The 23,660-nt window shown below is 46.6% G+C and overlaps 1 protein-coding gene across 1 annotated transcript in view; it reads left to right on the top strand.

Annotated features, from left to right (window-relative positions):
* Positions 1 to 23,660, top strand: part of COL9A3 (collagen type IX alpha 3 chain) — a 64,597-nt gene that overhangs the window by 12,607 nt on the left and 28,330 nt on the right. Inside the window, exons 2-12 of the mRNA XM_067554546.1 lie at positions 7,758 to 7,793; positions 9,323 to 9,346; positions 10,010 to 10,063; positions 10,939 to 10,992; positions 12,703 to 12,744; positions 14,959 to 15,015; positions 17,361 to 17,414; positions 17,973 to 18,026; positions 19,135 to 19,188; positions 20,143 to 20,196; positions 21,880 to 21,933. Coding sequence (XP_067410647.1) covers positions 7,758 to 7,793; positions 9,323 to 9,346; positions 10,010 to 10,063; positions 10,939 to 10,992; positions 12,703 to 12,744; positions 14,959 to 15,015; positions 17,361 to 17,414; positions 17,973 to 18,026; positions 19,135 to 19,188; positions 20,143 to 20,196; positions 21,880 to 21,933 — 537 coding nt within the window. The remainder of the gene's footprint in view (positions 1 to 7,757; positions 7,794 to 9,322; positions 9,347 to 10,009; positions 10,064 to 10,938; positions 10,993 to 12,702; positions 12,745 to 14,958; positions 15,016 to 17,360; positions 17,415 to 17,972; positions 18,027 to 19,134; positions 19,189 to 20,142; positions 20,197 to 21,879; positions 21,934 to 23,660) is intronic.

Genomic DNA, 23,660 nt, shown 5'->3' with positions numbered 1-23,660 from the left:
CAGAAGTAGGTGCAACAGGTGCCTCCGCTAAAATGCGCATACCCCCACTGCATGCAAAACCTGGCACTTGCATGTGCAAATCAAGTAATGGCATGTACAACTATGAGGTTCTGTGGCCACTGTAGGAACATACACAGGGCAGAATGAGCTCCCATTGACTCTAGCTTTGGAAACTCAGCCCTGAATGTTAGCTGTGGTTAGACAGTAACTGACTCGGACGTTTAACCAGAAGTGCTGAGTGAACAGAAGAAATCCATGTACTTTCAGTCCCATCCCTTGTTTCTGGCTAAGAAGAGGAGGATGGTGGCAGGGATTTCATGGGATTTGGGCACCCAACTCCCTTAGCTCTTCTATAATAAGGATATTTGTTGGGGCTTCCAACGGGCTTTAGATCTGTCTTCTTCTCTCCTCTTATCCCTGCCTTTCTTTCCCTCTCAGGGTTTAACAGGACCCGATGGCCCGCCTGGCTCAAAAGGGCCACCAGGAGAAAGAGTAAGTAATGGAACTTAAATCTTTAGTCTGGTTAAATGAATATTTTCAGGGTTCTGTTCAATGGTTATTTCGAACCTCGTTGGAACTTGTGACATTTAGACTATTATTATTTGTATAACCATAGCACGTAGGAGCCCTAGCCATGGACCAGTTCTCCTTGGTGCTAACCGCTGTACACCCCTTGCGTGCTTGAAACCAACGGTATTCTCATTCCCCAAAATTGTTTTTCTCCATGTAATTATGATCTAGGGTTGTGCACAGGATCTAATGTTTGGTTTTCAGGTGTTTGTGTGTTGACATCTTTCACTGGTTTGTTTCTAAGTGGGAGCCATGTATGCACCTGATCTTAGATGTCCTGGATGAGGGAAAGACCATTAGCAGGCCAGATCTGGTGATGTTTTGGGTGCATAAATAGCTCCTTGAAGCATTCAGAGAGCCTGTGTAAAACGTAAACTCAATTAACAAGCTCTCCAGGTTTATCCAAACACAGCGGTTAGGGCTTTCTTTGTGTTTTGACTACAGAGGCCTGTTATTTTTTCGACTGCTGCTCTTTTTGATCAGTTGTTTAGACTGGGGCCCTTCATTAATTCCTGGGTTGTAGTCACACTTGACATGGGGACATCATTAGTTGTATCAGCATGGATGTCACAGCCTTCACAGCAAGAAGCGAGATTGGGTTTTTTTCTCATTTCGTGTAATACTTGCACATAGGAACTCTGCCAGGAGGCGCCATGGGAAAGAGAGATGTCTGCCTTAGGTATCACATGGGTTCTCGAGCGTTTGCTGTCATGGAGCAAAACTGTGCCCTTGGCTGCTTCCGCTAGGGTCTCCCGTCTGTGCTGGCATTCCCGTCTTCTGAATCGATCTCTGTTGCCGTCTTCTCCAATTCAGACAGGAGGCTTGGCAGGATGTTGGGCACAAAGAGGAAGTCATTAGGGTGAGGTTTTCTGATGTGCTCATCCCTGGTTTAACTCGGCTCCCTGTTGCAGTCAATGAGTGTTTTAGCACGGGAGCAGAGCAGAGTTCAGCCAATGCTGAGCATTTTTGAAAATCCCCACCCTTAGGGCCTACGAGCCTGATCCTGTGACGTTATGGGTGCCCTCCACTTGCCTTTCAGCGGAGTTGGAGATGCTTGCCACCTCCTAGGATCCAGCCCTGATTTTCCATTCAGAGACGCCTCAGGCCACAAAAACATGAGTGAGTTTGTGCCTCAGTTGCATGTTCTCGTACCCATATTTGCACATACTCATTTGAGCGCACAAACACCTGGTATCCATGTGCAAACAGGGTAACTGAGCATTCGATGCATGCCCAAAGTAACTCACACTTCAAGCATTTAGCTGGAGTATGCCAGTGCATGATTAGCACACATAGTGACCTTAACTGTGTGCTCAGATTAGATGTCTGTTCTCAGGTCTTGAGAGCCGATTTGTCGGCATGGTGCAAACTTTAGGCCTGTTGACATTTACAGCATCTTTTTAAGGTCAGCGATCCATCTAGAAAGTCTTTTTTTTAGTCGCAGTAATAAAAGCATGGGAAGAAATTGTTCAAACAGAGCTTTAGCACTGCAGCATTGTTATCCTAACTTCATTTCCTCTGGCCCTTATTCAAAAAAGCACATAAGACCCATTGCGGGCAGTGCAATATAAGCATGTGTGTATTGTCTTCAACGGACTTAAGCATGTGCTTAAAGTTAAGCATGCACTTAAGTGCTTTTCAGAAAAGGGATGTTTTCCTACACTTGGGCCTCTGTGAGTAAAAAGCCTCTTCTGGCTGTCTCTATGAACAGGTGTGTTTGGAATATGACAGTGAATTCACAAGAGCTTTTTAGCTTCTGTTACCATATTCTTAATAAACATCTCTGTTCTCCCAGAAAGGCTGCCTCTCTTGGTTTGGCAAAGAGATTCTCAATCAGTATAATGAAATAGTTCAGTAACTCTGACAGGCTAGGTCTGTTCTCCCATCGTCCACAGCTCCCTTTGACTTTAGTAGTAGGACTGTTCAGATACCAATGGCAGAGTCAGCCCTGATAAGTTGCTACACAGGAAAACAATTAATTTTGGCTATGAGATAACAACTGGATTTTTATCTTATTGCTGGCTACTGATGCCAAAAGATTTTAAAGATTTAAAAGATCAAAAGATTTTTTTTAAAAGGCTGTTTGAAGTTTAGCGTGTTATACTATACACAGTATGGAATGCATCAATAAATCAGTGGATCTCTAAGCGAATACCAAGACTCAGCTGCTTTCTAGAACCCATCGTAATTCATTTTTATGTCTGAATTTAGAATGCCATTTTAGGCAAGCATTTTTATATGCCATCTCCATGTATATTCAGAAATAATATTGCCCCAGTGTAAAAAATTATGGTAAGATCATTTTCCAATCGTAAGAGAGAGAACAGTGTTATCAGGAGAATGAGCTGAATCAGAAAAATGCATTATTAAAATATTGGTGTAAACCGCTGCACCTGCACTGAATTTAATGGCGTCGCGCCACCTTGCTCCAGGACTGCATTTTGACCTATATTAATCATCAAAGAATAGAAGGAACCTTCATTGTTATGTTCTAAGAACCTAAACGTACCCCTTTGAAGTCAGTAGGAGTTATGCAACTGATTTCAGTGAGAGCAGGATCCAGGAGTAAGTCAGTAGGTGTCAGGAATTTTACGTTTTCGTTTTACAGGAGGGGTATCTAACTTGCCCTCTAGACATCAGTAGTTGTAAAGGTTTAGGAGGGTTAAATATGAAAGTGATGAGAAGAAAACCCAGAATAATCTGCAGTAGGACAATGACTGAGTTGATGTTTGCAAAAGATTCCAGAGGGGTAGCCGTGTTAGTCTGTATACAGCAAAAACAGCAAGAGTCCTGTAGCACTTTAAAGACTAACACATTTATTTTTTGTAGGCATAAGCTTTCGTGGGCTGTAACCCACTTAAAGAGTTGATTTTTATTGGATTACAGTCTGCTCCCAGCAAGACTCTTCTTAATGAGGCACTTGGGTCCTCAGAAATCTGTTTGCTTAACCATCCTCTTTAAATTTAATAAGGGAAAACATTTCTAATCTGGGTTGATATGCAGAAAGCTGGAAGTAGGTTGGCAATGCTTCCTGTGATCACCAAGAAGACGTTATGACCACTTAGGCTGACTCTTCACACTTTCCCTAGGTTGTTGCTGGGATGAAAGGGGAGCTCTAGTGGCAAATTCACAGGGGTTCTACCCGTGCTGCCCAATTTCAATATCGGGGCCTAATGACCTTGATGAAATTCTGAAAAATCTGGGGCCAAATTCACCATGGTAGGTGCAGTTGTTCTCGTTTGTGCATGCGGTCACTATGCGCAATTGCGCGCGCACACACTAGCAGAATTGACCGTTTGTGTGTGCCATCATGGTAAATGCAACATGCAAATTAGGCATGGATTTTGTGCAAGCGTTTTGTGAGACGGTGGCAATCTGATCCCGAGAATCCTGTGAGTCAGAGAATGTAACAGACTAGCACGCCACTCCCAAGTGGCTTCCTGGGTAAATGGATGATGATTTTGCTGGCTGAGCATTATTTTAAAACATCCTGTAAATAAATATATAGCTTGTCGTGTGTCTGAGTCTGTCACATTCTCATTTACTGTTCTGAGTTCTGCCTTTACCCTGGAATCACAGCAACTGGGAACAATAGGAATGCAAGCAAAGAGCTGTGGGTGCTTGAGAACAAAGCAGTTCTATCTCACATCGTGAGCATCAACACAGCTTAGAAAAATTCAACGTGAGGTCTGTGTTGGTGCCATTAAACAAAAGATGAGCTCACTGTCATTCACTCTGAATAAGAGTGGCACTTCTCCTCCTCCACTTCCTCCTCCTTTCTTCCCTCATGCGTGTTAAAATGAATAATGAAGTTGCCCGGCTGTTATCGGCTGTCTGGCTGTATTTTCCTTACCCTGTCACAGCTAAATCTCCTTCCTAGTTATGAATAGGCTAAGAACATTGAGAACATCAGTCAACTAACCACAAGCAGAAACTCTTGGCAGTAGAAATATTAGGGGGCTAATATTTGTGTGTGTTTACACCTTTCATTGACTTTTTCAAGCTTCACGGAGCCATTGATGGGACTGAAATAACACAAGGTCAGATGCCATTTCATTTCCCGGGTGGTAGCGATACCATGGGAAGGCCAGAGGTTGTGTTACTCAGACCCACAAACTGCTCTCCCAGGCTAACAAGGGTGGTGCAAAATGAAACGTTTTTAAAAATACTCAGCTACTGGGGTGTTGCCCAAAGACCAAGAGATCCACATTTAAGCAGGTTTCTGTGGAACTCGCCTGCATTTCTCTTGCAAACTCTTAGTTCTTGGGTGCTTCATGGCCCCCAAAGTTATGTGCTGTGGACAGCGGTCCTGTGTACGCATACATACGCATGTGTGTGTGTCCTAGTCATTCGAGATAAGACGTAAACTGTTCCATTTTCACTGGTAAGTAGCAGGAGCAGCTAGGAAGTGGGATTTGCTCCCCCTAGGATCTCCGCCTCAGCTCATCCCCACCCCACTTTTCCAAAGGCCTCTGAAAACTCTGACCCACCATCTTTGGTGGAGGCTTTGAGCTCCCTTCTGTGCTGCCCAGATCCTGGTCAGGCTCTGCACTGGGCTGGGTTTATTTACAGCGGCCATCAGTGGCCCTGAGGGGCTGATATAGGGGGATCTGCTGACGTGTAGGGGAGCCCCAGCCAGGTTCTGTTTTCCCTGCACACCCCCCCTATGCTGGCTCCAAGGAGGAGGGCGGGGGTTGGGTAGGAGCCATGTTGCTGGAGGATGCCTCTGTAGTGGGATGATCCTGCTTTGGGCAGACAGTGTGGTACAAAGGCACCCGAAGGCAAGCGAGAAGCTGCCACGGGGGTGTTTTTAATGTATATCCGATTGTATACTGGACCCGCTCTGGTGCCACATTATTGGCCTTTCAACATTATTGTTGTTTTATGATGGTTTTGAATTGGGTTGAGTCTTCAATTGCTGGGCAGCTTCCTCGGCGCGTGGGAGAGGGCTGGCGGTTTCTGTATCCAATTATTAATACTGTTTATGTTCACTGGTCCAGGTCAGCTGTACCCCCTGGGCACTTCCTTTGGGCCTGTTTGCGAACACTTTGCGAACTCCATTGCATTGCAAGCCCGGGACTGTGGGACCCAGGCTTGTGCACTTGATGTTTCCAAGCCCTTGCTTGAGCCTCCGCACTGCATTGTGAACCTGGGTTTGCAGTTGCTGGAGTCAGGTCTCTCAGCCACGCTGACATCCACGCTGCACTGGGCAGAACTTCCGACTCGGGTCTGTGGCTTGATCTGTGTCCACACTGCAAAATGTCAAAGCTGGGACCTGAGCCACTCTCCCCTGGTAGTGTCCTAGGACCCGGGTCCTGAGTGCTTGCTGACCAGAGTCAGACTGATTTGTGTGTGGACGGGACGGGGGCTTGGGCTCAAACCTGCCTCAGAGCCTGGGCTTTGTGAGCAGTGCAGACTTCCCTAAAGCTCCAGGATCAGTTCCTTCATTAAGGCTTGTTGCTGACTAGATACATTCATAGAGGATAGGTCCATCAATGGCTATTAGCCAGGATAGGCAGGGATTGCTGGTTGCCAGAAGCTGGAAATGAGCGATGGGTCATTTGATGATTGCCTGTTCTGTTCATTCCCTCTGAAGCACCTGGCACTGGTCACTGTGGGAAGACAGAATACTGGGCTAGATGGACCATGGTCTGATCCAGTATGGCCGTTCTTATGTCCTTATGATTGTTATAGTACATTGTAGATTTTCAGGTAGGTTAATTACACAGGCAAATGACTGACCCTGCGGATATTTGCACGGTTTGTTTGCATTACAGTCATGACCACTGCTCATATCCACATACCCGCCTGCACACCGAAAAGTTTTGCCAATCCTGGCCTGCAGGATCGAGGAGTCCAGAGTCACTAAAGAGGTCATAGAGTCTTCTCAAAAAAACACAAACCTGTTGCCAATTTTTAGAAGGTGGGGATGACAAACTTGTTTGTCGTTACAGTCCCCTGAGGGTGACATTAGTGTGAATGATCATCTATGCTGCGAGACTGATCATATTGCTGGCTAATGTTTTATTTATAGTGAATATGGCACTGTGCTTACAGTTAAGCCCTCTAAGCCTCCAGATATTTGTAGGGAAGACGTCTGGGGAATTGTATGGTGCATCACTCACCACCATTGATAACAGTCACTTACTCAATTAGAGGGGAATATATTTGTCCTCAGCACCAATGTGAATAGCCCCAAATCTTCCCTGCAACTTCACATGGCAACAAGGGAGAGATGAAATGACAGGAAGCCTGTTATTCTGTAACCCATTGTGATCAGTAGCAGTAAAATCACCACCTGGGGAACTTTGTTTTTTTCATTCATTTTTCCATTTCCATTTAGTCTGCTTCGGAGCTGTAACCAATGATTAATTTCATAGGCTCTATGCCAGCTTTGGCACCTTTAGAACACAACAAAGGGATTAAAAAGACCCATCTGTCTTTCTTGTTATCTTTCATTAAGCAGGAACTTAGCAACTTTGACAGTGATTTGCTTTTAGAGTCAAATTTAAGATTGCAAACATGCTCAGAAAACTGTAAATCAGGCTTCAGATTTGGAATGCAAAAGCAAGAGGGAAGCAGCACCAGAATAGTTGGCAAAAATGGACAAGTCGCAAAATCTAAACATCTTTGCTTGAAGGGGAAATGTGTGAATTATAACACACAGCTGGGTCCCGATCCTGTAAATATTTTGAGATCTAGCCCTCGACTCCACGGCATGTAGTAATTGTGAAACGGGACATTTCAAATGGGTGCCAGTGCGATTCACGGTATCGGTATCAACCTTTCAAGCTCCCAGAGACTAATCTGTGGTCTGTTGAGGATCCTCATATTTAGTCGCACTTAATAGAGTCTCATATTTTAATCTCGGTTCACAGATTTTCCAAGAGGTTAGGGAAAAGGTTCCTAGAGGCCCCGTCTTGAACATCAAGAATGTTCTTGACTCAATTAACTAATCAGAAATGTCGGAGGGTCTAGGAATAAGCTCTTTTACTCACATCTATGAACCCAGTCTTGCTTTTCCATAAGATGCTACTGAACTTCTCCAGAGGAAGGTGACCTTAAGGATCTGGTGAGTTCTGGATGGTATGAGTCAGTAGGCTGACATCTGGACTGGAAACTCCCCTTTTATTTCCATGGATGGGACTGACCCACTAACTCACATTCTGATGTTTCTAATCCTACAGGGTGCTTTAGGACCTGCAGGGCCGCCTGGACCAGCTGTAAGTAACTCTTAGAATTTGCAGACTTCTTCTGTAGTGTAATATAGGAGCAGGATTCCCCGTAGTAAAATACCAGCAAAGCGCCTCTCTCATTGTGGGGTTCAGATCACAGGGCAAGAAAAGATGCGGGTCTTGTCTTGAGTCAAACATAAGGGCTCAAAGATGAAAAGAGATCACGTACTAAATAGAGATATTGGGGGAAGTTGTATAAAATATATAAAACCAGTTCTAGTTATCAAGGGCCTGATCTAAAGCCCACTGAAGTCAACGGGAGTCTTTCTGTTATAAATCAACCAGTGTGATTCCTATCAACAGTGAACGTGTGCCAACCCATTAGGCATTGCACGGGGCACGATAAGGTCTTTTCCAACCTGTAAATAGGAGCTGTCAGAATGTTCGGCCTGCAGAGCCACCCAGCTCATTAGGCATCCTTGGAGACTTTATTATAATTCATGCAGCTGTGTTAGAAGATCTTTTTATTTACCGGGGAGTCACATTTAACCGTAGCTATTTGGACCAATGGTCTTAAGGAGAAATTTAGAGCTATACTCACATTGATCAGTACTGATGTCTTAGTAACAAAGTCCCCAAAAAGCCCACCAGGATATTAAATGACGGGCATGTGTTTAGTATCCCCATATAACCTCCCTACTGAAATACTGCATTTAAAAAACCTTGCCTCCTTCATGCTGAAAAAATGACCAGCCTTTTCCAAGGTAATGATGATTATGGTATTAAAAATCCAGCTTCTCAGCTCAGGGAGCTAACAGGCATGACTAACTAGGGTGCAACATCAGCGCATGCTGCTGACACTTCTGCTCTTTTTCCTCTGTTCCTACGCCCAGGAGGCAGAAAATGGAGGTGCACAAAGAGTGAAGCATTCCAGTTGCCTGTCAGTTTCAATAGACTGCTCACAATGTCACAATGTCTGCTCACAGAGTCAGAACAGGCAAGAAGGGATAACATACCTCGCGCACACATGACATGGCCTATGTTCTACTGCAGGTCAGACTAGGTGATCACCGTGATCCTCTGTGTCTTTGGACTCTATGATATCTCAGTGACCCTTGAACTCTGTATTTACTGGCCAGCTGCCGCTCATCATTGGAGCTGTGATTTAACTCTGTCACAGCCCTTATTTTGTCAGGGATGGGAGATTTTTATTTCAGTGTCCCCAGAGAGGTAATTTTCGTTTAATGTAGCTTTTAACAGGTGCCAAGAGAAGTGGCTTCTCAACAGCAAAAGAATTGTAGAGAAAACTAGGTTAACAAAAAAGGGTGGGGAGGCTATATTTCTACCCGCACACATGCACATGGCCCGTTGATGGTCACTGGACACATCTTAGAGCGGAGAATAGCCCACAGGGAACAAAGAGGAAAAGTGAACCCAAAGTACAGACGGCAACTCTAAGATTCAATAGCTGTCCCTGGCTCCACTTTCTGATTGTGGGATTTTTTTTGATACAATGATCCGCTCCTTGTATGGTCCATTTCCAAATGATCTTTCTTTGTTTTCAATTTTGTTTGCAGGGCAAGGGACAACCAGGCCCTCCGGTAAGTATCCGCATCTTTCCCGGGGCTGTTCTACACTACAAAGTTAGGTCGACCTAGCTACATCTCTCAAGGGTGTGAAAAATTCACACCTATTGAGTAACACAGGAAGGTTGACCTGCATTTTAAGGCTAGACCAGACCTCAAAAAGGGGGTTTAAATAATTACATTGGTTTTGATCTAAACATTGGGATACTTTGGTATTTTCCCCAAAACCCACCCCCAGACCCGGATCCTTGAGCGCTCTGAGCTGAGCGGGGCGTGGAGCTGTGGCTGAGGGTGGCCTAGTGACACCTTTACGATGCTGGAGGCCAGGTTGGCCACTGATGTGAATTACAGCAGCTTTGTAACTGCTAGGAGTCACCAATTCCTGACCTGCCACGGCTTTTTGGGCTCCTTGGCAGAACTCAAAGCTGCCTTAACCTCCTAGTGGATGAGGAGACTGTAGGGAAGACTTCATTGCTCTGCTCTGGAAGGGGGTCCCTTCTTGGGGACAAGACCCCAGTACCCAGACAGTGTCTGTATTTGCATAGGAAGCACCTGGCCAACTGGGTGTCCGATTGGACCCGGACCTGAGGGGGAGGAGTGAGCAGTGTAAAGCGTTTGCTGTGCAGGGTGAGAGCTGTGCTGGGTAGCAGTATGTGTAATGTTCTGGCTGTTTTACAGGGGCCTCCAGGAGCCAGTGGACTCCCGGGTGGAAACGGATTCCAGGGGCCACCTGTGAGTTTCCCTTGCTGTTTATTTCCCGTTTATTGACCATCCTAGAGCCATGGAAGAAGCCATTTCTGGCTCCTTGCTGCACTTGGAAAGGTTAATGAGAGCATAACCCCGCGCTTGCTCTGTGAAGAGGCCAGCAGGAGATGCCATTCCCTGTACTGGCTAGTGCAGTGGGCATGTGCGGACTCGCATGCGAGAGCTGCTCTGGTGTGTGCAATCATCTCGTCCTCTCCTGGCTGACGTGTACAGACCACGTAAGCTGTAACACCACAACTACCAATGGAGACTTTGTTTCCCATGCCGCATGCGGGGAGGTTAGCTGGTGACGATGGACTGGTGGCGGGGGATTTGTCAGACCTGGAGCTCAAATATGCCACTGGCATGAAGCTGTTTAATATATCGGGTCAAATCTTCCCTGTGCAGTCAACCACAAAGTTTGCATTTGCATTTCACATTTTGAAGTGCAAAGCCTGAGGACTTGTGCCTCTTACTGCAGGAATACAGGTGCAAATACTCAGATTTGTACTATTCCTTTTGCAGGCACAAAAGCATCCGCAGAAAGAGACACTGGGGCTCGGTCCTTTTCTAGACATATCCCCTTACGCCACGTTAAAAAATGTGATGTCATTGCACTTGGAGTTCTTCTCAGATTTTCATTCAAGTGATGAATATGGCAAAATTGTCCAAAGAAAAGCTTCTCACCCTCATTTATCTCAGATATAGTATTTGAGGCCTGCCTGACTCCCATTAGATTGAATGGCAAAATGTTCGTTGATTTGAGTGGGAACAGGATCGGACCCTTCAGTGATCTCCTCTTCCCAAGAGAAATTCTGCATACGGTGTATATAGGAATTCTTATTATTTCTCTTTCCTTTTAGGGACCATCAGGCCTTCCAGGATTCCCAGGACAACCCGGACCTCCAGGGCCTCCCGTAAGTTGTGATTTTTTTCAGTGTAACAAGAAAAGCAAAAATTTGGGAATCTTTTTCTTGTGCCTGTGGGAAGCAGCTGGCAGGACCGTTGCATTTTATAGGCTGTTTTAGATTCAAGCTTCCATTAGGTTGAAGCGTTCACGACAAGCTAAAAACAACACGGTAGAACCTCAGAGCTACGAGCTCTGGCATGGAGGTTGTTCGTACCTCTGACATGTTCATAACTCTAAGGAAAACATGGTGGTTCTTCCGAAGTTTACAACTGAACATTGACTTAATACAACTTTGAAACTGTACGATGCAGAAGAAAAGTGCTGCTTCCCCTTTCTCTTTTTTAAGTAGTTAACACAATACTGTACTGGTTCGTTCTCTCTTTCTTGTCTGCTGATGTTGCCTGATTGCGTACTTCCGGTTCCAAAAGGGGTGTGTGGTTGACTGGTCAGGTCGTAACTCTGATGCTCAGAACTCTGAGGTTCTACCACACATTAGAGGGAAAGCAATGATGGATTATTTCCCAGGCTTATGAGCCTAATCCAATGCCATGTGGCATATGCTGGGCATACATTGATCAGGGCATACACTGATCATTGGAAGGATTTTTCCTCCCGGGTAACCATTGGCCATATTGTTATGGGATTTTTCTTCGTGTTCCTCAAATGGGCATTGGGGCCTGATGGTGTGAGGTGCTGAGCACCCTCAAATGATCCTGTGAAAATGTCTCGCTCGTTCTCCGGAGGGACTGCTTACTTTGTGACAGAGGCAAGAGCCTGTACCAGGGGGAGCGACAGTCTGCTACACTACATCAGGCCCTCTGTTCCTGTGATGTCATGCCCGGGGATGGGTTGTTGGCTGTGGGGCTTGAACTTGTGCATCGAAAAGCAAGAGCCTCTATTACGTGAGCTAAAGCGATCACCTCTGTTAGCTGTGGTTCTACTAGGTTCACCAACAGCTATGTGCCCCAGCCAGCCCTACAGGGGGCACGGACAGCTTGCTGTGTCAGTGCGGCTCACGTTCCTATCAGACATAATGTAGAACCAGCTTTTCTGTATAGTGGAGTAATTGTGGGGATAGGGTCATTGGTAATTACATATTAGTGAGGAGATGGATCCCCTTAAAGTCCTTTGCAGTAGACAGTGAGTAGAAACTCCTTTAAAGGGAAATTCTGTTGAAGATGTTGATCTTGGGGAAATGGAAGTGGGGTTCCCTCTGGGAAATTTACTCCTTAGAAAACATGGGTCCTCCCCACAGATCTATCCCCTCTCTCTATTGGTCTGCTTAAGCCATAGCCATTGTGTTGGCGGCTGTATGGTCTAGTGGTTAGAGCACATGACTAGCTGTCAGCACTCCTGGGTTCTGTTGCAAACTGCCGCTGATTTGCTGTGAGTGAAGCTCGCTTCATCCACGTCTGGAGGATTTAAGTGGCTCATGGGCTTGGTGCTGGCCATCTGCAGGGTGAATTTCACCCTGTGTGACTTGGGCAAGCTATTCAACCTAGCGCTGCTTCCATTTTACCTCCCTGTAAAAGGAGTGTAAATATATTGACCTAGCTAACTCATTAATGTCTGTGAAGTGCTTTGAGGAGCTTGGATGAAAAAAGGCAATACAGAAGTGGAAAAATATCTGTGTCAATAAAACATGCTTTCTGGAGATAACATTTCTTTTGGTCCGTTGTGTTGATGTATTTAGACGTCCAAATGTTCTTGGTTACAGGGTCTTCCAGGGATTCTTCCTGATGGCAATGGGGACCTTCAGGTAGGTTTTTCTTTATATATTAGCAACACATTTTCAACTTACCCCCTTCCACAATTTTTTATGTATGGATTTGGGCGAACATAGGTCTGTTTTAATGTGCACGGGCTAGCTCCTGCAAACATGCCTGGGAGTAACCTTACTTACGAGAGAAATCCCATTAAATGAAGGGAGCTATTTGTGTGGATAACGTCTTCCAGGTGCATATGTGTTTGCAGCATCAGGGCCCTGGACTCTTTCAAATATGCAGATATTTTAGTGCTGTTGCAGGATATTCCATGTCATTTCACTTGAACTTGATTTGCTTATTGGTTTTGCATATGTTTGATCACGTGCCAGTTTAATGAAAACAAGTTTAGCGTTTGACAACTGATGGCGACTGGTTTTTGGTGCATCTGTTTCAAACAGAAAAGGTCAAATTTGTTTTGCTGTTTATTTCCATGGGCAGCGGCAGCACCTTGTTCCCACGAGCATAAGCCTTGTTTGTTCTTTCCTTTTTGAGCAAATGTCTTGATTTCTTTATTTCAAAGAAATGAAACAGACATTAAGGTAATGAGCAATATAAGTGACATTTCAAGATTTCACAGCTGTTGTTATGACAGCTTCTTTGGTTTCCTAATTAGAATACTCTGAAAAAGCTTATCGCTTGTTGAGACTGCCTTACGGGAAAGACTTACGGAATTTAATAGAATAGAATAATCTTTCGGTAATTTTTTAGGCCACCCTATAGAATTTAATAGAAAATTATCCCCCTACTGCAGAATTATATACCAGGGTAAAGAAAAAAACCTGTAGAAGGATCTCATTCTTTATTTTCTATGGATTTTTAGAGTATTAGCTAGAGACCCCTGGTAAACTTTTATGCGTCTTTTGATTTAATCTCTGTGAAATGCTAGAAGACTCTCCCATGTGGACCACACACAGCTTGAGAATCTGTTGATCGTTTGCTTTATTTTTAAGTAACTTCCCATTCTTATAAACTCTTATGCATAAGAGCTTTTCCTTTGATCATGTGAGTAATCCCATTGAAATCAATACAACTTCAAATAGGAGTAAAGTTAAGTATATTCCTAATGGTTTGCCCAGGTTTCCAGTAGAGACATGGCATGCTGTAATAAATCTCCTTCTTCTGTTGAGAATAAGGAGGTTTAAGGCCTGATCCAAAGTCCATTGAAGTCAGTATTGATGTCTCTAGGGCCTACATTTTCCAGATTCAGCCAGGGTTACAGTCATTGTAAGGAAGAGTAGATAGAAGAGACCATATTACTCTTGATCCAGACATGCAGCTCTCATTGACATGTACAGCAGGTGATTGGCTTGGGTGATGCAGAAGAAGAAGGTTTCTAACCATCAGAGGAGTGAGGCTCCAATAAGAATAGTGAGATCAAACAACCTAACTAGTTTTAAGATGGAGCTTGATAAATTTATGAACAGGATTCTGTGCTTGAGTTGCCTGTGATAGCCAGGGGCTGGACACGGTGACCCAGGAGGTCCCTTCCAATCCTGTGTTCATAGGAGGTGTCTAAAATTGAGTTGGGGCAGGGTGGCTTTACAGCCTGGATTACAGACACCCTCCACGTGCCCAGTTTTGTTTCATTTCGTGTTTTGCTCCCAAGCCCCTGAGGCTACCTGCTAAATTTAGACTTGAGAGAATACTCTCCTGTTATTGGAAAGAGCTATGAAGTGGAGATCATTACCTCTTTAGTGTGTTAATCAGCCTTGCTGATTAGGCCACAGAACAGATTTCAGCATCATAGGAAGCAAACCTGAGAGTTATAAACTAGAGCTGGATTGAATAATTTAAAAATTTTGCTGAAATATGTCGGATTTTTTTTTTCATGAAATGTTCAGTTTTTTGGAGGCAGTGTGGATAGAGCACTGGACTGGGACTCAGGAGACCTGGGTTCTATTCCCAGCTCTGCCACTGGCCTGCTGGGTGACCTTGGGCAAGTCACTTCATCTCCTTGTGCCTCAGTTCCCTCATCTGTAAAATGGGATAATGATACTAGCCGCCTCTGCAAAATGCTTGAGTTCTACTGATGAAAAGTGCTATATAAGAGCTACAAGGTGGGTGAGGTAGTATATTTTATGGGACCAACTTTATGAGTGTTCCTTTTATTGACCAGCATATTTTCCCCTCGATAATAATAAAGCCCACCTTCCTCCGAACACCCAGTGTCTGTGCTAGAGAAACCCATGAATGTTTGTTTTGTGCAGTGCCCAGCTCTCTGCCCCCCAGGCCCTCCGGGTCCTCCAGGAATGCCAGGATTCAAGGTAAGAAAAATAGCCTCTGCAAACACGAAGAGTTGAGCCCCAAAACGTGTAGCAGTGGGAGGTTCTGTGGCTGAGAGCAGGACTCAGGTTTACCGTAGAAAGTACACTACAGTCCTCCTTTATCCCAGCCCTTGGGTCTTGGTGTATGTCACCCCATTTCCCCCCCCCCCCCCACACCTCCCCCCCCCATTGACAGCAGCGGGAGAAATTGCAGGGCTTAAACTGAAGCACATGCTGAAGTGCTTTGCTAAATTGGGGCTCCAGCTCCTTGCAGGATTGAGCCCAGAGTCTCTCTTTGATAGCTGTAACTGTGGCCGTCTCCCCAGCGCTGGTAGACAGACGTGTGCTTGCCCTGCTCAAACCAGTGCGCTAAAAATAGCAATGTGTCTGGGGTAGCCAGGGCAGCGACCTGGGACAAACCCACCCAGACTCCCCCAGGCACGTACTCAGGCAAGTAGCCCATGCTGCTGTGCTTGCTGCCCCGCTTTTTTTAACATGCCAACGTAAGCAGAGCTCGCCCGTGCCTGCCTGCCTGTGCTGGGAAGCATCTTCCCAGCTGCAGTGGACATACCCCTGAGGAAACATGTCATGGGTTTTTTAAGTACACGTCTCAGTCTGAGGCAGAGATAAGCATTGCACTGTAGAAAGGCAAAACTCGCATGAGCAAATCCCATCTCACTCTATTTCCCACCCACCGTGGAACCCAGCTGCTCCCCGTTTTACAATGGGCTGCTGCCAGGGTGTAAATTCAAGGCTGCAGGGGGCATTCAGTTGCACCCAAAAGCAAGGCCTCTCACTTCCCATCCTGCACCTCCCATGGATTGGGTACCAACTACATAGTTCATCTATCGTTTTGAGTAGTCTGTTGGGACTAAACGTCAGATCAGCTTCTCAACCAGCTGCTCTGGTGCTGAGCTGGGGGAGCATAGTCTCTCTGATCCTTGCAGCAGTGTTTAGCAGACACACAGGCCCTATCCTGCAGGAGGCTGAGCGTCTCCTGGCAAATACTGGTGTCCTCTCCTGGAATTCACACCTCTGCTGGAAATGCTCGGCTCCTCGCAGAGCTGAGGGATCATTAGAAACACACACAGTGAGTGTTGGAGAAACTTATCAGTAAGGGGCGACATTCAAGGTCTGTGAAATAAGGAAGTCTGCGATGTATAGACCCTGAGCTGGTGCTCTGCACAGGGAGGAATTTCACCCACGCTAGCTAGTATTAGTATGGTCTTTTGCCACAATAGTAGTGGGGGATGGAAGGAAGTTGGAAGCAAGGCAGAGTTTTCTATCAAGACTGGTTGAGTGTACGTGGGTTCACAGCCAGCCGGATGGGGTTGCAGTCGCTGTAATAAATAAGCAGTCGAAGATCATTTAAGCAAAAGAGTATTTTAGGCTTTAAAGACATAGGGTAACGTTTTTCAAAAGGGACACAGGTGAAATTTTCCAAAGCTCGTAAGACCCATTTTCAAAGGTGACTAGGTTTTGGGTTCTCAGTCACTTAGATGCTTTTGAAAAATTTATCCTTAGGCATTTGGAACTGTAACCTGGACAGCCACCGCCTGAGCGCCTCCTCCTGGCCAGAGATCACTCTGTAGTACTCTGTCTCCACTTCCCCCTCTTCAGGACCCTTTAAGAATTCACACTTCAAGGGTGGTTCAGACAATCCCACAAGGGGTCCCATTTATTTACTTCTTTGATACAGACTGGCACCAAGTGGTTCAGTGTCTCTCTCCCGATTAATCCAAACTAACGCAAAACACACACTCACACAGCCTCCATCCCAGCTGGCCTTCATAGTCTTTCCCCTGTGTGTACAAGGTCTCCCCCAGATCTCCCTGCCTGGAGAGCTTTCCCCCACTCTCTCCTGCTTCTTCAGCCTTTCCCTTGCTGAGTCAGGGTCCTGCAGGCTCTACACGCGTAACTAAAGTCTCCTGGGCTTCCCACTTCATTGCAACTTCCTGCCCAAGATCATTTGATTCAACCTAGGTGTGGCTTGTCCTATGGCCGGCTTAGCGCTCCAGGCCCTGGGACCTGCCGCCTTGTTACCAGAACCTAAGTCTCATTGAAAGAGGCTTGTGAAAACAGGACTTAGGCGTTTTTGAAAACGTTATCCATCTTTCACCACTTTAGTTACCATTCCTCCCAGCAGACAGGGAAACTTCATGACTATCCTAAATGCAACTCCCATCCAGGAAATGAGGAATGGTGCTACTCGGCAGATGCGTAAATTCCTCTGCAATAACTTCAGTCAATTACCCGCCTTGCTTTAAATCCCGGGTCCCCCTTATACAGCTTAGTCTGCCACGGGGCAATAATGAAACTCCGATCATTCTTGGTTTTATTTGTAGGGGCATACTGGCCACAAAGGAGAACCTGGGGAAACCGGAAAAGCTGGTGAGAAGGTAAAACTCTGTTTAAAGAAAAAATGTAGATTTTTCTCTTGAAAAGCATAAGACCAAGGAATTTCTCTCTGGATGACGGTGCGTAATGAGGCAATTGGGTGGACAGCCAGGGAAAGCCTTTTATTTGATTGTACTTGGCATGTGGACTGAAGGACCATCATTAGCCACCATCATTCCGGGTGTGGGAATATTTCAGCTCAAAAAACCGAATAATTTCTATGATCACAAATTTTCAAGAGCGGACTCTAACTCGGCCCCTCCAATTTTGCATGCATGGTTTTGCGGCTCATGCAAAAGCTGCATGGATCACACAAGTTAGTTAGTTCGTTGTCTGAAGTATTTGACCAATGGACTATTTGCATCGGGAAGAAACCGCATACAGGCTAGAGGCAACACGTGAGGCCAGCCTATGGTCTGGGTGTGGGAGGACCTGGGGAGGTGATTGGTGGGGTGGGTTAGGATGGAGAAGTTTCTTGGGAAGAGGGTTGTCAAGAGGGAGAGCGCAGGCCGAGATTTATCATTGCATCTTGTCTAATTCACTCTGCTTTCTCTCCTCAGGGAGACCAAGGCCCTCCAGGTCCCCCGGGGATTCCAGGCAGCGTAGGCCTGCAGGTAAAAATCCGCCTTTCAAACCAGAGCGCTCCCATGAGGATCCCGCCCAGTCAGCCAGGGTTTGGCTGTGAAATGTGAACAGTCGGGGTGCGGTTCACGCAGCTCTGGCCACACCAGCCCCTCTCACACTCTGTGAGCAGTGCAGGGCGCTGCTTGTCACCGACCCCCCTGAGGGCCTGATTTGAAGCCCACTGAAGTCAGCGGAAAGCCTCCCTTTGACTTCCGTGGGCCTCGATTCCGGCCCTGACAGCGGTGCCATCCTGTGGATGAAACATTCACGTGAGAGCCACTCTCCCCATCTCGGGGGCCCAGGCAGAGGCTGAGGAGCCCGTGACACGTTTGAATAGTAATGGGGCTGAGCTCTGCCCTGGGTTGTGTGGAGCCCCATTATAGAGGCGTGGCTGCCTCGCAGCGTCTTCTGCTGGCCTCAGGGCAGCCCTGCACTCAGCACCCCACCTCAGTTTCCCTTCTTGGAGCCCCAAATCAACGCCACACAGCCCTCCTTAGGGTCTGATTTACTCACTTAAAGTTCAAAGCTAACCAGAAAAACCTTCCCTCCAGCTTTCAGCGCAGTACAGCCCAACCCTCCCACCCCAAAAAATCTGGTCAGAGTCCTTCCTGCCTTAGCAGCTACTCCCAGCCCTTCCTAGCCAGAGCAATTCCCCTGGTCTCAGAATTTTCCCAGCAGGAGCCTCTCTCGTTCTCTGCCATCTCACTACAGCTTCTCCCCCTACTGCAGCCTCTGCCTGCTCTAAACAGACAATTGCCTGATTCCTTCAAGTGGGCTCATTCCGTCATCAGGGTTGGCTTTGCCCCAGGCTTGCCAGCCGAAGGGCAAGCCCCCTGTTACATTCCCTCCCTGAATCGCTCCTCCCCACCCGCCACCCGCCAAACAGAAGAACCAGACTGTATTGTCTGAGACCTCTGTGCTTTGGGGGGAGGTTCTTGGGGACAGAATTTGGGGACAAAAATCGCTCTGTTCATCACTGTTACTTAAGGCTTCTTGGTCTTGTTTTTAGATTTTAGCTGCCTCGTCTTTCTCTCTTTCTGTATCACTCTTTTATATTTTAATGGTTGGCTTTTAACTGATTTGTTTTTTCTCACCTAGGGGCCAAGAGGGTTAAGAGGCCTCATCGGCCCAGTGGGTCCAGCTGGGGACAGGGTAAGTAACTGTCATCTTCTCCAGACTTTCCCCTGGACTTTTCCCTTGTTAATCGCCTGCAGAATGAAATCCAATGTCCCTGTTAGAGATCACGGCCTCTAGTTAATTTCCTGTCCATGTCCTGCAAGAGCAACGCTCTTGGCAGCTATTAGAAACTGTGTGCATAAAGTTATATGCGGCATTCCTCCTTATTGCCCTATGGGGTGATTGGTCGAGGGAAGGCCCACGAAGGTGCAAACTGTGCAGCTCTCCGTGCAGGGGACTCGCATTGAAGTCAACGGGAGTTCTATGCATGGAGTAACCACAGGATCGGACCCTATCTTAGAGTTATTGCCCAAGTGTGGGGGACAGGCTGGTCTCCTGTGAGGATAAGACGGTGTCATGAGCTTTGCAAAAGGCTGGGAAATGGAGCATCTTCTGAATGTTTCACATGCAATTCCCATCTGCAAAGAAAAGCTGAAGAATCAGTGGGAGGACAAATATTTTCAGAACATGGGGAAAAAAATCATGAACGCTGGAGTCCTCGGGTCCAATCCTGTACCACTGACTTCACTGGGAGTAGGATCAGGCCCTTACTGAACAATGACAACTGGCCAGCGTGACCTTCTGCGAGTGCGCCTGGACGTTCGCTCGGGGGCTGACAGCTCAGCTTGAAGATGCCGTGTCCTTCCGTAGAGACACGTATGTTACCAAGGCTTCACGGCTGTGAATGTTATGAGTCTGGTGAGGAGATAACAGCAAAGAGATGCAGAGTGAAAAACTGCTGGTTTAGACCCAGATCCTCTGCTGGAGTCTATTAAGATCCTAACAGTTAGCAAGGAGCACGTTGTGTCTTTACATTGACGTGTATGTACTTCCTCGCTTTGTAACAGTCATTCAGCTAGAGGCACGGGTAGTTTGCCTGGTCCAAGGAGTCTTGTGGGTAGCATTTCAATGGTGTCTTATTGTTTTCAGGGACCTGTTGGTTTCAGAGGGCCACCGGGACTCCCAGGACCTCCAGGGAAAGCAGTATGTAGCCCTTCTTACTTTGCAGAGTTTCCTTTGAGTCCTCATGGCCCTGGCCCTAACATCACTACTGATGCCTACCACTTGCTTTCACCGGGCCAAACTGCCAGTGAATAACAGAATTGCCCAGTTCCCTCACCCGAAGTACTGTGGGTGTTACATCCACACAGTGCTCACTGAGTGAGATGTGCACACGCATTTCCACCCAGGCCTTCCTAGTACCCACTATAACACTCCCCCGACGCTGGATCGTTCCCATCTTCCTCAGCCCCTCCACCAAGAGCTACATCCCAGGTTTCGTGCTCCCCTCCCCTCCCAACACCACACAAGTTCACATTCTGGCCCTAGTAGGTTCAACACCTTCCAAAGCTCCTCACTGTCCACCTTTCACCCCACACTTCAGCAGAATTGGGCCCCCCCTTTTATGTGCTTCGCTCACACCTTCTGCGTAGGGAGATGTTCCGCTTGCTAAGAGGAGGCTGTGAAGCAAGCCCCACATCTGCTATCCTGCAGTTCCCTCCTCTGGGCCAGATCCATGTTTAGATCCCAGCCCAGAAGACCATTTTCAGCAAGGTGAAATATTCTGTTCTGTGCCGGAGGTGCAGTTCCACATCCTTTTCGACAAATCCGGAGTGACTGGGATTTGTGCAGGAGAATTGCGATGGTCTTGTGGGGGACGGCATCCACACACACACCTATGGCCAAATCTCCAGTCTCTCTAGACTGCCTAGTTGTAGGTCCCTATTTTAGAATTTGGGGACACTAGATCCATGGGATTGTGGACCCAATAACCACACTGTCCACCCTGCCTGGCCTGCCACCAAACCTCTCCTCAGTTGTGGTTGATATGGAGCCCAGTTCTACGTGGCATGGGGGAGGCAGAGTTCAGCCCTCAGCCCATTTGCTTTCCCGAAGGTGGGACTGTGGCAGGTCCATTACACAGGGGAGCCTTCCCCAGTCCTTATTATAACGGGTGAAACTCACCCTCAGTGAACTAAATTCAGGCCTTGTCACTTTCCCACACAGCAGGCATTGAGCTACTGCAATCAGAATCCAAGTGGTAATGGTTGAAGTCTCCATCCCGCCCCACCACCATATTTAACAAAGTACTTCAGATGAACGTGGGAAAGAGAGTCTCTACCCTATTGGATCACTACCAGAGGCCAGGTCTACACTTACCTGGAAACTTACCTGGCGGCAGTCAACGGGAGGCACGCAAGCTACGCAGAGCAGCTGACGTAACTCCCGTTGACCTCATAACTCCTCTTCTATGCAGCGTCTCCACTACGCTGCGCCGACGGGAAATGCGTTCCCGTCGACACAGCATGACGCCACTTGAGGGGGTGGTTTTAACGCGTTGACTTCCGGATCAATTGAGCGGGTCTACACTGTCCGCTCAGTCGATCTGGATAGATCGATCTGACGGCGGCGGATTTGCCGCCGTCGGTGAAGACGTACCCTGAGGCCCAACTGCAATTCATCCATGGGTATGGTATTACAGAGCGTAACTGGGAGAGCACGGCAGCGCTGTTAGGGCAACGTGGGCCACACTCATACCTGACAAGGCTAATGCCTGGGAACTGCCCGGAGACGGGATAAATAAGGATTTCATCATTAACACGCCAGAAATCGTGGTGTTGGTCATCAAGACGAAGATGGGCAATAGCTTTTCTTTTATCATTACAGGGAGACCGAGGAGACAAGGGGCCTCAAGGATTCAGAGGGCCCAAAGGTGATACCGTAAGTGCAATAAAACACTCATCTACTAAAATATTGAACGTGTTGTTCAAAGAAGCCTAGTTTACAGGTGTATTAAGGCTTGCCTCTTTCATTCTATTGGTCCCGCTTTGCAGGCAGAAAGAAGAATTCTCAAGGTAGATTAGAAACTGACAACCTTCATGCCTCTGGATGAGAGGCATGTGGGTGGGAGACACATAGCTGGATTAAAAGAGAATCCTTGGATCTGTTTAACTGAGACCCTGTGCTCCAAAGGGGTCTCAGCGCACTGCATTTACCTTCCGGTGTGAGATGTTATGACCCTGATCAGGCCCCATGTCAACTTAATCTCCTCCTTGCAAGAAATCCTTCTGAAATGTTTTTATGCGGTAACTGCTACTGAGTAAGAGATGGAAGATAGTTCTGTTCCCAGTTCTGCTTTAACTCTCTGGCTGGCCTTGGGCAAGTTACTTATTCACTGTATGCCTCAGTTTCCCAGTTTGTAAAATGGGGGTGATGATACCTGTTCACCCTTATAAATCACTTTAGGGACTATGTATGAAAATCACTGGATAAATGCTAAGTAGTGGTAGTTATTATTATTTCTACGCATCACAGTATTAAAAATATTATTGCTGCTCTTAAAACAAATCTAGAAAAGATCTTGAGAAGCAAAATTTTGCAAGTTTTCTTCATGGAAAATATTGCACTTGTGCATGTATTATATCTGGTCATAGGTCAGAACTTTTGACCTTGTGCACAGCTAGAATCATTTGTTGTGTCTTTTTGCCTGAAGTTGAGGTTGGAAGAGGAGTAGAGTTTAGGAAGATTTCTCTACTCCTCCTAACCCTTCTACTTGCTCCATTGGTCAGACTAGTTATTTAATCCTGGGTATTTCCTGTCAAGCAGGGCTCCAGGGCGTGGGAGGAAAGCAGGGATATTTTCTCAGCCGTTCTGAGAGAGATTAGCATTAAGGCTCAGGTTTGTAGAGGTATCTAGGCCCTGTGCCACTAAGTATGACAAGGGCTAAATAACCTACACATATACATCTCATTTACAAAAGGGACTTAGGAGTCTGTGTCTCAGCGAAAGTCAATTGGACTTGGGTCCCTGAATGTTTACATCCCTTTTGAAAATAGGACCTAGCCATCTAAAGCTATGTCTAGCCTGATGGCGGCAAATTCGCCGCTGTCAGGTCGATTTATCTGGATTGATTGAGTGGAAGTGGAGGTCTGCTCAATCGACCTGGAAATCGACACTATTAATCCACCTCCACCACGTGGAGTAACGCTGTGTCGACGGGAGCGCATTTCCTGCCAGCGCAGCAAGCTGAAGACATCGGGGTTAGTAGGAGTTAGGAAGTCGACGGGAGATACGCAAGCTACTCTTCATAGTTTGCATATCTCCTGTCGACTGCCACTGAATTTGGCGGCAAGTGTAGACATAATCTAAGTCACTTAGGCCTTAGAACACTAAATGGAGCAACTCCTAAATACCTTTAAAAGTCTGGGCCTAAGGACTTGGGACTTGATTCAACCGCTGTTGATGTCAGTGGGAGTTTACTCGTTTGGGTCAGGCTGCTGGTGCTGGGACATGATGAGCACACCACAGCTTCCGCTGATCTTGTGCTCTAAATGAGCTAGTTCTATCTCTGTCACTCAAAGTCAAACAAAAACTGAACGAAATGAACTTACGTCATTGAAGTTTGAATGTTGAATTTATTTAACCCGTTTGCCTAAAGGCTGTTCCTC

This window comes from Emydura macquarii, unplaced genomic scaffold (assembly GCF_026122565.2).
Source record: "Emydura macquarii macquarii isolate MOO-44397 ecotype Brisbane River unplaced genomic scaffold, CSIRO-AGI_Emac_v2 contig_1483, whole genome shotgun sequence".
NCBI classification, from domain to species: Eukaryota; Metazoa; Chordata; order Testudines; family Chelidae; genus Emydura; species Emydura macquarii.
The sequence above is the reverse complement of the archived record's forward strand: the minus strand, read 5'-3'. Positions and strand labels throughout refer to the sequence as shown.